We start from the raw sequence: 16,636 nt of genomic DNA, 5'->3' as shown, positions 1-16,636 counted from the left end.
GGTTTGTGATCCTGGGAACCTTTGAGGGAAAAGGCCTGACAGGCTAGGGCAAGAGCCACCTGCCAAAGCGGTAAAAGAGCGTCTCTGCCAGCAGGTTTGTTAATCTGGTGGGGAGGTCTGAACCCCGTGCATCAGGGGAGGGTTACTGGGACTCGCAGCTCCTTTTCTGCCCTTTTTAAAAAAAAAAAATCCGCTGTCCTTCAGCCTTTATTGTTGCATGGGGTTATTTTCTCCCCGGTGCAGGACTCTGCCCTTGCCTGCTTCTTTCAGGCTACTTCTGCAGCCTGCCGAGGTACCCCTGAAGAGCAGCAACCCCCCCCCCCCCCTTAGTTCAACACCTATCTGACGGCCAAAGCAGACGCGACGAGGGGCTGGCTCCCCGTGCACCTCCGAGGAGCGTTCCTCCACCTACACCCCCGGCCCCGCCGCTGTCACCACCAAACCCCGAAAGCTGCGGGGCCGCCGCTGGCGGGGTCCCGGCGACCCCCGCGCCTTCCCGCCCCGCTCCCGGCCGCGCGGCGCGGCAGCGCCCCCTAGCGGTGGCCGTGCGGCGCTGGGCTGGGCTGGGCGGGTCGGGGCGGCGGCGGCGGCGGCGCGGCGGGGAAAAGGCGCCCCGCGGGCTTGGCGGCGGCTGCGGCGGCGATGAAATTCCCGGGCTCCGTCCTCGTCTCCCTCATCCTCTTCGTGGCCGAGACGGCGGGCGCGCTGTGCCTGAGCGGGGCGTACCGCGCGGCGGGGGACCGCATGTGGCAGTGGCTGACGCTGCTCTTCGCCCTCCTGCCCTGCGCGCTGGTGCAGCTCAGCCTGGTCTTCATCCACCGCGACGTCAGCCGCGACCGCCCGCTGGTGCTGCTGCTGCACCTCCTGCAGCTGGGGCCCCTCGTCAGGTCGGTGAGTCCCGCTCCGCTCCGCTCCGCCCCGCACGCCCCTTCCCGCCCCAGCCGGCCGGCGGCGAGCCCGGGGGGGCGGCGGCGGCGCCCCGGCCTTTGCGCCCTGCGGGCGGCCCCGCCCCCGGCCGGCGGCGGCGGCTGCTCCGCACCGGTGCGAGCCGCCACCAGCTCCTTCCCAGCCTTACTTCTCGAGCCTGCGGGAGGAATAATTTGCCTTTTGCAGCGTCCGTAGGCAGCAACACAGCGAGGGGCGTGGTGCTTTCTGGCCTTCAGCAAGCGCTGTGCATTGGAGAAAGGGGGTTGAGCCCCTCCCGAGGGCCGGTGGCGGGCAGGCTGCGCTCCTGCCGAGGCGGGGGAGCCTGGCAGAGCCCGCTCCCTCTTTCTGGTGGCGCTTTCTGCGCTGCTTTTCTGCCCGTGTGGCTCTCTGCAAACGGTGCTGTCCGCTCGCTGCTGGTTTATCCGTAACGCTGCACCCTGAGGTTACTCCCAGGAGAAAAAAGAAGGCTTAGCGTTTGCTGGTTTAAAACAGTGATAGTACCCATCCCATCTGTGCGTCTTGGAAATACTGGTAATGCTTTCGTCTGTCTCTTCTTTCCGAAAGTGAGCTTCTTGCCCCAGATTGCTTTGATTTTTCAACTTCAGTTCAATTTCTGACTGAAAATGTCCTTAGGAAAAAAAAATAAAAACAAACCCAAAACAAACAGATGAAAAGTTACAGAGGTGGTGCAACCCCATGACAACATCTTTGCTGGGGGCTTTCATTTTAAACTTACGTTCAAATCTTTTCTTTAAAAAGAAAGGGAATTAAATATACTGTTTCTGTAGTAGAGGCTAGGAGAAGTATCCCCAACTTTTTCAAATTCCTGGACAGTGTGGAAAAGGAAGATTTGTTCACTGATAAGGGTGAACTCTTTGGATGTTACAAAACATCTTACTTCAAAAACATCACATTTCTCTATAACTGTGGCTGGATTTTTTTGTTTGGTTGGCTTTGTTAATATTTGAAAGAGATTTAAGTTACGGCTTAACAGTTAAGTTCTTTGAGAGCTCTGATTTTCTAAAAGCTAAGAACAAAATACTTCACATTCTTTGGAAAATAAAGAGTGGAACCAAAGAGAAAGCAATTATCAAAATAGAAATTATGTTCATTACTTTTGTCATTCTAAATCAATTTCTTGAGGTCAAACAAGGAACAAATGTCATGTCAAGCTACAAGACGGGAAGAAGCAAGTAAAGGATGTAAGAAACAACAACAAATTAGAGGATTTTCTTTCTAATTATCTGGAAGAGACATAGTCTTCTGCTTTGACCTTCAGCACCAAGTATGATTCTACTTTCCCTTTCTTTCTCAACATCATGTTTATCTGTTTACAACACAAGTCTCATCCTGTGCAGAACACACTTTCTGCTGTGTTGGCAAGCTCCCAGCTGCAGTCGTTAACTAACTAGCGGGCATACGGAGGCCCTCTCCCCTCTTCTCCTCGATGCTGCAGTGTATGAGTGTGTTGCCAGCTCTGCGCTTCTGCCTTTCTTAAAGATTTACGAACTTAGTGTTTCCAGGAGGTTTGAAGATGTTCTGGAAGTGTTGCGGCATGCCTGTGCTGCAGTCCCCATGGCATCATTTAGGCAGTACAGAGTGATGCATGTTAACCTCTCTCTAGACCCAGGATAACTGGAATTATAATTACTAATAAAAAGAGGGCAGTACATTCATGCCACCCGAAAAATTTGTTTCCTGCTAAAGGCTGGAAGGACTCTACAAATTAAGAGGAAAGGTTTCATAGGAAACAACCTCTCTTTAGATTCAGGGAAATGTATCTATTTGTAGGATACAGTACAGAAGTGTGGGGAGGCGAAGTGATTTGTCTGAGACAGACATTAAAGGTCTGTTTTTCTCTTCCTTGCCTTCCTATGCACTGCCACTAAACGTTGTTGTATCTGTCAGAAGAGGAAACCGATCGCTTCCCATCGGATGTAGATCTGCACTGTAAAAGTTTTTTCAGCCCTTACCTTTCCCTACTTAGCGCAGGAGGCTTTCTGTCCTGTGTGGACTGGAGTATACACAAGTCTGAGGTGATAGCTAGAAGGCAACATATATTTTGGCTGTATCATCACTTCACTGTGGCTTTAACCATTGGAAGCTGAAAAGGACCGTTGTCCCTGGAGCCATTTTGTCCCATCCTTTTAGGCAAACCTCTGCTCCTTTGCACCAGACAGTCCTGCTGCTGTTAGTTGTCTGCTTCGCCAGTAGGAAGCTTCCCTCCATCCCCTGTGTTCGGTCTCTCTTATATCTCACTGGCACAGCCCAGGGCCTTTCAGGGAGTGCCGGGTCAAATTAGGTTAAATGGGACACAGAGACAGTAGAGCTGCCCCAGGCTCTGTCCGCTGGTGGCATCAGAATGAAATGTTACAGAGCCTTTAGGGTGTGGGAGATGGCATTCTTCAACAGAGGGCAGTCTGCCTCAGCTGGCTTTGAAAAAGCTAACACTAGCTGCTTAACCATCTCTGGTTGGTTGGTTTGTGACATGATACAGGATAGTTAGTATTTCTCTGTTCAGGCTCCAATATCAGTGCGCTGGTTTAAAGGCAGCCCATGTACATGGTGTGAGTTTTCTTCACCATCTTAAAAGCTAGACATTTTTCTCCCCTTCCTTTTTCCCTTAAAAAGTTAAGTTTAAATTTTGGGTAATGGTATGGAAATATCTTGGCAGGGAAGGAGGGTATTTAGCTTCGCAAGCCAAATGATCCAGCCTATTTTGAATCCTCTGTGTGACAGGGGGAAAAAAGTACATTCCCTTATAAAACCTTCTTGCATACCAACACCTTCCGCAAACACCCACACTCCACCTGTTCAGGAGGCACTCGCTGTCCTGCTCCTGCCACTGGAAGCACTAAAATTAGGAAGCATCGCTCTTCCTGGAAAGGACTTCTGCTGTACTGGGAGAGTACTGTTAATGCAGCCTTTTTTAATTCCTTCTCCCACTCTCTAAGAGTTCCTCTATAAATTCAGAGCAATTTGTAGAGTAAAATTCCTACCCCCCTCGGTGGCCTGGCTCTGATCCCCAGGATGTAGGCATGCCAGAGACGGTTCAGAGAGTTGGCTGGAACAAAGTGACTGCAGGTTTCTGGGCACCGTGGGGGATTCCTGCAGCATTTCAGGTTGGTGCCGCTCCTTCTGAGCACGCTAATTTGTCTGGATGCTTAGAAAATATATTTGGATACTTTTTCTTTTTTTTGTAAAAGGAGATTCTTACACCACATAAAGTAAATGATTACACACGCACAAAAAAAAAGACTTAAAACGATAGCCAATGTCAATGAGAGATTTAAACATTTTTCCTTTTTTTAGAGAAGACCTGAGATGGCTCTGTCTGCAGGATGATGATGTTCTCTTGTGAAATAAATTGAAAGCCAATATAACAGGCCCCTAGATAGAACACTAATGACCCTTTTCCTCGAATTTTAATGGGACAAGGATATAAATAATAGACTTTTTTTTTAAAATGGGATCAGGCTTTGTTTCTCAAGGCATAAGGAAAAACAATTACATGTGTCTATGTACTGTGTAGACAGCAGCAAAGCAGATGTAGTAGGAAGTTTGCATCAAACTACTAGAGTTTGCTGTTACAGCCAAAGTTAGATTCTGTGAGCTGCAGGAAGTAAAAAACAAAACAAACAACCCCCAAACACCACCAAACGCAAAACAAAACACCTATAGACTGAAATTATCACAGTCAATAATGTTTTGAGCACCTAATTCTGCAGTTTGAAATTTAATAAGCTATAACAGCGCAGATAATGCTTCAGTCATGTTGTGCAGAAGCATTGTCTCTCATGGATGGTCTCTCTTTCCTAATGACCTGCTTTATAGTTCAGAATAGCATGGGTCTGAAAACCTCTTTTCCTTGTAGGACTTCCATTGGCAGACCTTACTGTAGGATATTCTGCTAGCTCTAAACTTTACAACTGTTGATGCATCACCCTCTTTTCCAGATGGGAAGAATATGCCTAGACCCTCTTCAGGCTTTTGGTTTTTTTCCTTATTCTTGAGTAGATGTATTAGGTGTCTTAAGATGGCGATGAACAGAAAGTCAGTGCAGATAGAAGGTAGAACAATAAGCGAGGAACCAATCTTTGTCTGACACACGTAAGTAAATCTGCAGGACTGATAACTCTTTTGCACAATTCTCTAAAGAGAAGAAATTACTGAAAATTGAGTCATGAGAGAAATCTGCCTGTACATTTGCAGTGACTGTGTGTGGATAGGTGTCTCGAATAGACATTTGCTCTTGGAGCGCTTGTTGGCTGTGGGAAGTTCCCTGTTTTCTTTGCCTGCTCCCTCTTCACACCACCATTATTTTGCCTGTATTTAAATCCCACGTATCCATGATTAAAAGAGGGAATGAGGTGCTTACTTTCAGTAGGCATATAAGGGTAGGATTATTCCTCCTACTGACTGTGTAGAAGACAAATGTGTTGCTGCTGAATCACTCATTGTAGGCACCATCAGGATCCTTGAAAAAGTGTAATTCTTCTCTCTCCCAAGATCTGGCAGCAGGGGAGAAAGCAGCTCCATCTTTTTCTTACCTTTTAACTTTCACTATAGAGAGTAGAGCTGACATTTTTTTTCTTCAGAGTCATTTTAGTTCCTTCAGAGCCAGTACTGCAACTGTCATTGCTTTACATGCCGTGAAACGGGCCAGCTGCATTCCTTTTGCTGTTGATGCCATGTGAGGATTTGTTGAAAGGGCCCTAAACATCACCGCATTGCAGGAGATGGATTGTGCAGAAGTTGGGATCTCCCATTCCTGTTCCTCCAGAGCAGAGCAGCAATGAGCAGTGAACAACTGGGGCTTCTGGGGAATTCCCTGTTCTGTAGTGGAGTTTACAACTGTGGAGGAAAACTGGCTTGAAGCAATAGCCTTCTTGCATTGTCTTTTAGTTGTGTTTCATATTAAAAAAGAACAAGCCAGTTCATTTAAAGACAACCTTTCTGAAAGCACTTCATAGACAAAGTTGTAACATGGCACAGGTACGTGATCTGAATTGATTCTTCAAGGCTGTTCTGAACCCTTCTCACCTGAATGGTTCTTCAAGTGCTTACGCCCCACTTTATTACTTAAACATTTAGATTACTGCTCGCTCTTTCTAGTGTATCAGCTGCCAGTCTGCTCCTGTTTGAAGCAGTTGCTTGGGCAGTAGCACCAGCTAGAGTCTTGAGTACATTTATTATTGGCCCCAGAAGGCATGACCTCCAGAGACATTCTTGCACAGGATGGGCAGGGCTTGGAAGAAGATGGGCATCATTACTGATATAATCTGAGTGCTTGCACGTACCATTTTTATTACTCTGTTATACTGGTAAAAGTCCCCTTTGGCCCCTTTGGTTTGCTCATCAGACCATTCATTCCACATTGTATTTGCTTTTCTATACAGACACGAAGTTTCCCATCACAAACAATATACTGCTACTTAATACCTAGCTAATAAATACAAATCAAATATTTGCTCCAAAACCCAACATTTTGTTGATTATAGTATTTGCTATAGTCAGTAGTCTTATGAATTTTATAATCCTTTTTATGGGATTACTGCATGTTTGTTAGATGGGTGCCTAGACTGTATCTGCTTCTAATCACACACGGCAAGAGTTCAGAGGCTGATGCTGAATCTCATTTTCCGTAATAGCTTCAGACTTGCCCTCAGCTCAGGATGAATAGATGGCTGTGAATACTAAGCGAGACAAAAATGTTGTGGGATCTTTCTTTTGGAGTAAAATCAATTTGTTGGTTTCAGAATCTCTGTTGGCTTCATAAGCTGTTGTGCTTTATTAATTTTTCACACTTTACTTTTGGCTATGTGGATTTTTTCACGTAGAACAGGACTGGCAGGGACTGAAAAGATTAACAAGGGGAAAATAGAAAGTCACCACTGTGAATGGAGCCTCCAGCACACCAGGCGCTTCAAATAGCTTTAGTGGTAATTGTAGCTGAAGCCTAGTGAATCAAGGATAGTGCTACAGGGTCCTAAAACTGCTCTCTGTCTAGAGCAGGTGAAACTTGCTAGTGGCCCAGTTAGGGGGAAAAATGAAATCAAGTTTATTAAAACAAAAATCAATATGCTTTTATTTGAATTTCTGTCAGTGCTGCATTACAGTTCGGTCTGTGAGTTTTCCCCTAAAAGGCTGTGTTAGACTCTGACTTGGCAATTGTTGAAAAAAATCAAGCTGAGAAGCAAATGGGAATTCAAAGTCTTAGACAAGCATAGCTCCATGCTTTGTGGTTGTGAGATACTTTTATTTAAAAGATAAGCCTTATGTGTACATTACAAATACTCACTGGCCAAATATGACCTGTCAGAGACTTGGAGATGCTGCATTCTAGCAAGTGTTACCTACAGAGGCAACCAGGTGGAGGAGATGAACCCCAGCAGGCACTATGGAAGGAAAGAAGACAGCTCAGCCCGTGTCAGAGGATGATGCCTACACAAGAAGAAGATGCCATGGGAGGAGATGTGACCAGAGCTGGTGGCACAGGTTGCCCTCGCAGTGGGGGTTTCTCTCCCTCAAGCTTCCCTCTGGGCTGGAAGCCAGCCCTCACCAGTCCTGTTACTCACACTACAATTGTTTTTCTTCTTGAAGCCTGTACCAGTGTTAGGCATAAAAGCGAAAACAGGTTGTGTCTGTGCTGGGTTTGGGCTTTTGGGGGTTTTATATTTCAGTAGTCAATGGCATTTATCCTTTATGATCCTGCTGTGCATGGACTCCTCTACAGCAGGTCATGTATTTTTAGGACTCTGTGCATTGTGACATAAAAAGTGTTTCTTTCCTCTCCCTTCCCCGTCAGCTTGTGACTTCATCTGTACCTCAGTAGATCCTTGCTTGTTATTACTTTCCAGACAAGGTTGACTGTTCCCCTTTGTGTTTTGGGTCCTTCTTGTTGCCCAAGCCCTCCCTTGACACCTTCATACCCAAGCAACTCTCTTAGAATAGTTTTTCTAAAGTTTTTGCCAAACTAAAAATAGGTATCGGAAGGAAGTTTCAGAAACTTTCCTTTCATAAATATGTCTGAGGCTGTATTATCTTCTTTAATACCCAGTGAGCCAGCTTGTCCTCGTTGCTGCAGCATTTGCTGCTGCCAACTCCTTTAGCCCTTTTCCATTCCCTCCCAAATGTATGGATTATTCTCTGTGTGTGGGTAGCGGCAGCATGTATTACAATAATATGTAATTCATGAATAGAAATGTGTGTGCTGGCACCACTTTTTTCTTTGGAAGTTAGTCTGTGGTAAGTTAGACCTACATAAACAAGAGGGTTTGGTTCACCTGTGTATAAAGTACAAAGAGCTACAGCAACTGGAAATGCTGCATCTTCTTATTTAGAATATCTTTTGCAATATTGTGTTTAATATTCCTTAAACAGTGCAATAAATGTAAGCAAACGTAAGGAGTAAATCTCCTATTTGTGTTTTTAAAAAATGTTCGTATCCACCGTTGTGAGCCTCTAAACTGCTTGTTCTCATTACTGCTGCTATGGCTTGTTACTTGTGTTCTGGGACCATTGCTTGGCAAAGCAAGGACTAGAGTCCAACTGCTTGAGGTGTGTGCACCCGCTCATACCCTGAGCTTCTCTCCAATGTCTTGAGATTGTTTGTTTAAGGCGAAGGTATGAGAAGTGGTTTTATTGCCCTGTCACAGATGTACAGATAACACCAAGGGAAAAGCATAAGAATCTGAAGAAACACTTCCAACTTGGGTCCTGGGTTGGGAGCCTATGAACATTGTACGGGATGAGTAGTTTAAGGACTTTAACAGGACAGCACAGAGCAAGGGCAGCTGATAGGAAACAACTAAACTGCCTCCTGTGTCTGAGTACTACAAGCAGCCCAGATTCTTGCCCTCTAGTCGCATGTAGTTCATGTTTTAAAGGGTGAAATCTGTCTTATTCCAAATTTACCAAGAGGAGAAAATGTACAGGCTTTGCTCTGTGAACAGATGACTTGGTATGCGATGGCTTAAAATACTAAGGAGTGGGAAGACCTATGCTTTTCTTTCATATTTTCCTGTTACTCTATTTACTGATTTGCTTGTAGGTGTGTGGAAGTCTTTTACATTTACTTCCGTGCTGGCAGAGTTGAAGAACCCTACGTCAGCATCACGAAGAAGAGGCAGATGCCCAAGGATGGCTACTCAGAAGAAATTGAGAAGGAAGTGGGCCAGGCTGAAGGCAAGCTGTGTACGCACAGGTCTGCGTTCAGCAGGGCATCTGTGATCCAGGCATTCCTCGGCTCAGCACCCCAGCTCACGCTCCAGCTCTACATCTGCGTCCTGCAGCAGGAGATCACGGCTGCCAGAAGTAGGTAGAGCTGTTGTTATCACCTCCATATTTTGGTGGGAGGGAGAGGAGAAGGGTCAGCAGGCAGGTGTGGCTGCCCTGGGCAAGAACCAAACATATTGCAATGGGTTTCATCTCCCTGACAGCTTTTGATGGTGATGTTGCTCTCAAGTTTATCTATACCATCATGTTTTAGACTATGATGCTTCCTGTAGCATACTTGGGTTGCTATAAAACCATTAATTTCCTAAGTGGCCATTATGGCATGACAGGGAGGCAGCTGGAGGGACTGAGCTGTCTTCATGAAGAGGGAAAAAAAAATGCCTCTGTTCCATTTTGGTTTTTGAGCAAACTTTCTGGAAAATTCCTTGGGGTACAGTGCAGACCATGTTTTGCTATGCTGCATTAAGGAAGGTGTACTTTCAGGAATGCAGTTTCAGATATGGACCGAGGACGTGAACTGTCTTTACTTATGTCAGACTCTGAATTTGGAATCAAAAGGCAGGACGCAATAAGCTGGTATGCAAATGCGGCCATCTCATCTGTGGACACAGGCTGTTGAGCATTCACCAAGCAGTGATGCACCCACATGGACTTACCAGGACACATACCTCTTACCATGGGACTCTGCATCTTGGTCCATGATGTGCTCCACCTCCTTGAAGAAAGAAAAAAAAAAAAAAACCCAAAACCAAAAAAGTCTTGATTTGCTGGCTGGCTGCTAAATGAAGAACCTACTCCAGCTGGTCATAGGACAGTGAGCTTCCTGGTGTAAGAAAGGAGTTTGGCACCTGTGTGAACTGGGGGTGTGCTTCCACTGAAATACAAAATAGCTGTTGTTATATCTCTGAGGCCCTGAGAGGCCAGGGATCTTTACCAGCTTCACAGCTAGGGAGACTGAGGCTAGAGTGACAGGTTATGAATCCGAATGCTTTTGTCAGTTCTGGTGCCTTGGTTGGCAGCGTACCAAGGTAAGGAACTAAGATTTTTGGAGGAGTCTTTATAATACTGTGAGGGTTTTCCCCTCAACTCAGGGAATGGAAAACTTCAGCATGCCAAGGGGCAAGTCAGCACATAAGGATATTACAACAGGGTAAGGTCTTTATACAAAAGTACTTGTTTAAGGTCATAGCAGTAATTACTTGAAAGACATTGCTCCTGACAGTTTCTGAGTACTTCACAGCTAAGGTAGGCTCTTCGAACAACCATGGCATCTGATGTGGGATGTGAACAAAGCAGCTGAATCCTTTGCTGAGCAGTGCGATGAGCAAAATTTCCAATCACTTCACTGCAGATGGCATTTGCTTGAGAAAGGTCACCTTTTTGTTGTATTTCTTCTGTTACTGGTGTTGACCTTACTGGTCATGATTGCCAAGGAGAAGTACAGTGTTCCAGATGATTAGGGAATTGCATATTTAATAATGATTTGTAACTCCCTGTGACTTCTGACACTTATCAGTCACTGCTGAGATAAATTCTGAATGACAGACTGATAAGTGACCTTCTGTGGGAGAAGTTAAACAATCAGAGATAAGCTGGCTCACCAGCGAGTTCAGTGGACCCACCAGCAAATGCAGTAGTCATCTCGTGTCTCCCAGAAGCCATCTCTATAGCAGGTGTAATTCTAAAATACAGAAATGGGGAGGGGAAAAAAAAAAAGTGTTTTTCTTTCTTTAATCAGTGGTTTAGGAACAATGGCAATGTCTATTAGAGCTCATTTATCAGAAAAACAAGAGTCCTAATCATATTCCTCTCGTGTATTTTACCTTCTGAAATACTGAAACTTTTTGCAGTGCCTTTAGCCAGCTTATTTCTGCAGTTAATACATTTTGTGCACCAGTATTATTCAGCCTCCTTCAGAGTAAACAGGAATGATGCATAGCACAGTTTCAGCTTGTTGTTTATTATGTGTATATGGGGATTCTCATGTATAGGGACATGACTTCAACCTTTTGATCTTGCAGCATCATCAAAGTAATTTAGCAGCCAGTCCAGCTCTTCTTCCACACTTCAGATGTCTTCAACTTGCCTGTTCCTTGACACTGGTCCCCGAAACTGCATGTGTTTTTCCATTTGTCTCTGTTATAATTACCACTCTCTTCTTGTATTTTGATTTCCCCTTTTTTTTGTCTTGTCTCCCCATCAGTTGCTCATTTTTCTGGATTCCTACACTAGCCTGTCTGTTGTTCTGTGTGAATACTGCTTAGTCAATGGCAATGAGGTCAGTTATCATCTGTGAACACTTACCATCATGCTACATAGCATGGTTTGTCCCTTTCAGTTCTGTTTGAAACTCATTATTGCTTCCAGTATTGAATTGAACAGTTCTGAAAAGAGCGTGCATCCTTGCCTAGCCCTTTGTCAACCAGAGCCATGCTGCATTTTTATTGTGTATTTCATGGCATTTGTTAATTTCTCTGGATGTTTTCTTCTGGATGATCAGATTCTTGCCAGTGTCTGGCATTCTCCAAAATTGTCATTTCACTGTCTGCCAAGAATGTAAGATCAAGAAAACTAAAGCGAGTTGCAAAAGCAGGACAAAGCCTCTAGGTTAGTGATGAGAGACGTAAAGCTTTGGTGACTGTTTAGCATGAAATGCATAGAAAAGTTCTTGGATGAAATGCAACATTGGAAACCCACGTGTAATAGCCTAATCTGAGTCCTAGTTCTAGACACTCAGCTCTTTCTTTGGTTACAGCGTAACTGGGAAGAAGTTCCGTACTTGTTACTGTATGAAATGCCCAATCTGACTTTGTAATTGCCACTCCCAGAACAGGCGCTGAGGCCTCTCTTGTGCATTTGGGCTTCACCCTGTACTAGATGCTTCAGCATCTGTCAGTATTGTGCATTGCCTTAGAGCCAGCTGTAACCTTGCTTCGAAGAGGTGGCTCGGGTCTGCTTACGCACTGTTGGGCAGCTATCCGGACCTCTTCACTGAGGTAGTACCACCTGGAGAAGCACAAGGCCAGGAGGTGCCAACAAGACCTGAGCTAGTGTTAATTACAAAACCAGCTAGCTGGAGGTGGGAGATGTGTGACTTGGCCTCTTACCCTTGAAAAAGGGCCTGTTCTCAGTGTGCAGTGCTGAATGCAGAAGATCCGCTTCTGTTAAGAGCGATCTTCTTGTAAGTTTAAAGTTTTTGTGCCATTAACAGCAGTCATCTTTTTCAAGTGTTCCTTGCAGTGATAAAATAATCTCAAAAGGCAGATTTCCTACCCTTTAAAAATAAAATTGTTCTGCTGCAAAAGGTGCTTTTTTTTAATGAAAACTTGCAGCAGTGACTGCCATATTCAAGAATAGAGGCTTTTAGTTTATGATTTTTTTCTAACTTGGTGGTGTTTGCAGTGTCACTTTCCTAATGTTCATGAAACAACTGCGCTTTGTAGGCAGTCTTACCAGATATCTTGAGATGCTTCTACAGTTGCTTCCCCTCAACTCATTAAGCTCTGACCACAGCATAGTTTTCTCATTGTTTGAACAACATACTTCGAGTACTTTTTGAGTATGAATAGTTGCTTTTAAGTTGTTGAAATTATATCTTAAGGCAAAAAATTTGTATCTTGGTATCTTGTCCTAAGTAACAAAATAAGTGCCCCTATTTTTCAAGGGTTCTGATTATCAGTTTAGAAAACTATAGTGTATATATAATAGATAACTTACATTCAGCTGAAGAATCGTAAGATTTCAGTAATAGGCATTTGTGATGTAGCTCATCTAGGGAAGAATTCACTGTCTTACCCATTTCTGAAGTGGGAAAGACCTGGTCTTGAAAAGACTTAAGACACAATTAAAAAAACCCAACAAAGTAAAACAGTTATCTTTCTTTGCGGAGCAGGAAGGAAGAAGAGAACTGCCACCTTTATGAGGACTGTAAGGGGATTTGGGACTGTTCCAGGAGAAGATACTTTGCCCTTTAAATTTTCACTTCTTTGCCTGCTCAGGATGAGTAAAAGCAACAATAACGTCACCCTCCCACATTTCCCTATGGGGTTGCTTCAAACCGTCTTTCTCACAGACTTAAAAGGGATGTTTCAGCTGAAGGTTTGGTGACAGTACTGAGCTTTCGGGAAAGGAGCAGGACTGGGCTACTGTATTAAACCAGAGTCAGCATGACCTGGTTTCTATCAATGCAGAAATGCCTCTTTTGAAGGCTTGAGTTTTTAAGACAAGTTTGAGATTAATAGAGAATCTCTAAAATGAAATTGGGTAATAAGATGAATGTCTCAGCCTGTCAAAGCAGAAAGCAAGCAGAGTTGCAGGACAGAGCACCCTGTCCCCAGTGGATAGGGGGTTTTTTGTTTCTTTAACTCTGAGAATATTCCTTTGCTTCATTAGCTGATGGAAGTTACTTGTTCTCTTACAGCTCTAGAGCCGGCTCAAAACTACAGGAAAGGTTTTGTAAAGGGTCACAGGATATCAAGTGGTATTCTTGACTGCATTCGCTTGCTCTTCTGCTTTCAGCCAATGTTTTCTAAGACTTATGTTTAAAAAGTCTCAGATCAAGTACAGTGCTGTCAGAAAGATGTTTAAAAACACACATTAAAAATTTAACTGTTAAACAAACAAATATATAACCGTTTTCAGAGAATATATGCACCACCCAACTGTCACGTACAAAATGACCATATAAAATGGCAAATGTTTTTCAGCTTACTGAGTGCTATTGGAAATTTAGATATAAAGGATTAATTATTTTCCAAAGTAATTCAGAGGTGTTTGAAGATTGGGATGGGAGAGACATTAGCTAAAATGATAGAGAAAATCCTGTTAGAAAGTTGTTAGAGATCCTAAAATACACTTCTTTCTTTCAAAATCATGGTCAGAAATTAATAATTTTCATTAGGAAAAAAAAGAAAAAACCCTTAGTCATGGCTAAATAGCTATAGCAAAGCAGGGAATCCACTTCACTTGTAAGATATTGATGCATAAACTAATTGAAGGCTGCAAAATGCACTGGTTGCTAAGCATTGCAAAAATAATTGGTGTAATCAAGAACTCCCAATTCTGATTATTTTGTTTTATCTGATGCAATATAATGCCCTGTAGCATGACCAGTTAGCTTGGTTAGTTTCATTGAAATTCTGAAAGAAACAATTGAATCATTTTTACTGTGCTTAACTGATTTGCATTTGAAATGTTCCTTGTGTGGACAAAATGCTAAGATTGAAACTAGAAGTATTGATTGGGGGTGCCTAAAATTAGTCCCCTAAATCAGCTATTCAGCATGTCAGTAAAAATTGTGAAGAAAGTATGCAAATGCTAACAAAACTGTGGGCAGTCAGCACTTCTGAACATCAAGGTGCTTCTCTGTGAATGCTTATTCTATGCATCCAGGGTTCTTACAAGTCTGTACAGACTTAATGTACCAAGACAAGACTCCCTCCTGCAGTGCCGGAAAGCTTTGCCCATACTGTATCTGGAGGGGAGGCCACGTATCAACTGGCCTCCACCTTCACTTGCTGCAGAATTTAAATGCTGTGAAACCTTCACTTGAGGGATTCTGTGTAGATGAGAGATGCAGAAAGTTGATCTGAGTTTAAAGACATTTTTAAAAGGAGTGTTGTTTTTAAATGCATGATATCGATAGGTGTATGAGGAAAATAGATGTACAGGAAAACACACTATAGGCAGGTGAGCAAATATCTGTCTGCGCAGGCAGAAAACGTGCAGGTGCTTCTGGGTTTAAATTGCTTTGACTTTCACTTTTGAGCTCCATCGCAGAGCTCTTCTGTGAGCTTAGGCAATTTGCTTCAAGATAGAACTTTGCAAGCACTGAGATATCTGCACGCCCAAATAACTCCAAAATTTCAGCTTCTGCTTTGCAGTTCTTCACCTGTACCGAGGGGGAATAGCACCCCTGTGCCCTGTGGGGTACTGTGAGAGTCTGAGAGCAACTTGGATACTTTTATAACTGAGCTGTATAATTACCAAAGACTGTGTATATGAACAGCCCTGGGCGGGGGGAGGAGGGAGAGACACCTGTGACTGTTAAGTGCCTTTTTTTTTTTTTTTTCTTTCTAGCTACTTGGAAAAGTAACAAATGGAGACCAAAATACGAGGCAGGGTTAGAGTAAAAACCCAGAATTGTGTACAAGGAGTGGCTTTTTTGGTGTTACACCCTGCCATGAAGACAACTACATCTGCACTACTCTGATGCAATGTCTTTAACTTCTGCTGAGCTGAAAGTCCTGATTTGTGTTTTCTCTTTGTAGGTATTTTTATGGTCCTTTCTCTCCTGTCAATTGTATATGGCGCCTTACGCTGCAACATCCTGGCTATTAAGATTAAGTATGATGATTATGATGTCAGCGTGAAACCAGCTGCCTACCTCTGCATATTCATGTGGAGAAGCTTTGAGATTGCTACACGGGTTACAGTGTTGGTCCTTTTCAGTTCAGTCCTTCAAATCTGGACTCTTCCTGTTGTGCTAGTGAATTTCTTTGGTTTTTTCTTCTACCCGTGGATTCTCTTCTGGCAAAGCAAGTCCCCGTTTCCAGAGAACATAGAGAAGGCATTGAGCAGGGTTGGCACTACCATCGTCTTGTGCCTTTTCACCTTCCTGTATGCTGGTATTAACATGTTCTGCTGGTCAGCCGTGCAGGTGAAGCTCAATGATCCTGACTTAATTAACAAATCCCAAAATTGGTACCGACTGACTGTGTATTACATGCTGCGATTCATTGAGAATGCATTCCTCCTGCTGATGTGGTACATCTATAAAACTGATATCTACCTGTATGTCTGTGCCCCGTTGTTGGTCTTGCAGCTCCTGATAGGTTACTGCATGGCTGTCCTCTTCATGTTGGTGTTCTACCAGTTCTGCCACCCGTGCAAAAAGCTTTTCTCATCCAGCATTTCCGAAGCTTTGCTGTCCTGTTTCAAGTTCCTCTGCTTTATTTGCAAGCCTCCCAAATCCACCATACTGACGGACAAGGCAGAAGTGAAATCTGAAAATACTGATGAAGTACGGAGCAGTAGCAAGACAATAGATTCTCAAAAGGAGAATCCTCATCAAAGTGTTTCTTCCAATGCCTAGTACAACTGGAAGCAAGTAGGTGCCTTTGGAAGGTGGCAGATGACCTGCTGGGAACGTTGTGTATCTTGGACATTGTGTCTTGCGGATGGGATTTCTTTATTGCAGCTGTAGCACTGCATGACAACTGACAAGCCTACCTTTTCAGAAAACTTAGTGTATGAGTACGTGTATCTGTGTGTGTTTGTGTTTGGACATAGAGAGTAATCATTGTTCATAGACTTCTATTTCAGAGGTTTTTTGCACGTAGGTTTATTATCACGTGCTTACTTTGAAATCATTGTAGGAGACATCCTTCAAAAACTGGCCTGATGCTCATCTTACTCAGGAAATCTGAGGATGGAAGGAAATGCTTTTTATTTCAGATAGGATGTCACTATG

The 16,636-nt window shown here is 43.8% G+C and overlaps 1 protein-coding gene across 1 annotated transcript; it reads left to right on the top strand.

Annotated features, from left to right (window-relative positions):
- The first annotated feature begins 642 nt into the window (after positions 1-642).
- XK (X-linked Kx blood group antigen, Kell and VPS13A binding protein) lies at positions 643-16,366 on the top strand. The gene is made up of 3 exons (XM_075725922.1): positions 643-887; positions 8,981-9,243; positions 15,435-16,366. The coding sequence occupies exons 1-3, from the start codon at positions 643-645 to the stop codon at positions 16,256-16,258; spliced, it is 1,332 nt and encodes a 443-aa protein (XP_075582037.1). The 3' UTR covers positions 16,259-16,366.
- Positions 16,367-16,636: the final 270 nt, after the last annotated feature.

Source organism: Pelecanus crispus, chromosome 1 (assembly GCF_030463565.1).
Source record: "Pelecanus crispus isolate bPelCri1 chromosome 1, bPelCri1.pri, whole genome shotgun sequence".
Taxonomy (NCBI): Eukaryota; Metazoa; Chordata; class Aves; order Pelecaniformes; family Pelecanidae; genus Pelecanus; species Pelecanus crispus.
Note: the sequence above shows the minus strand (reverse complement) of the source record. Positions and strands in the feature narration are given on the sequence as shown.

Coding starts and splice junctions, on each gene's coding strand:
- XK (XM_075725922.1), top strand. CDS start 643: ATGAAATTCCCGGGCTCCGTCCTCGTCTCCCTCATCCTCTTCGTGGCC. Junction 888..8,980: donor CAGCTGGGGCCCCTCGTCAG/GTCGGTGAGTCC, acceptor ATTTGCTTGTAG/GTGTGTGGAAGTCTTTTACA. Junction 9,244..15,434: donor GGAGATCACGGCTGCCAGAA/GTAGGTAGAGCT, acceptor TTCTCTTTGTAG/GTATTTTTATGGTCCTTTCT.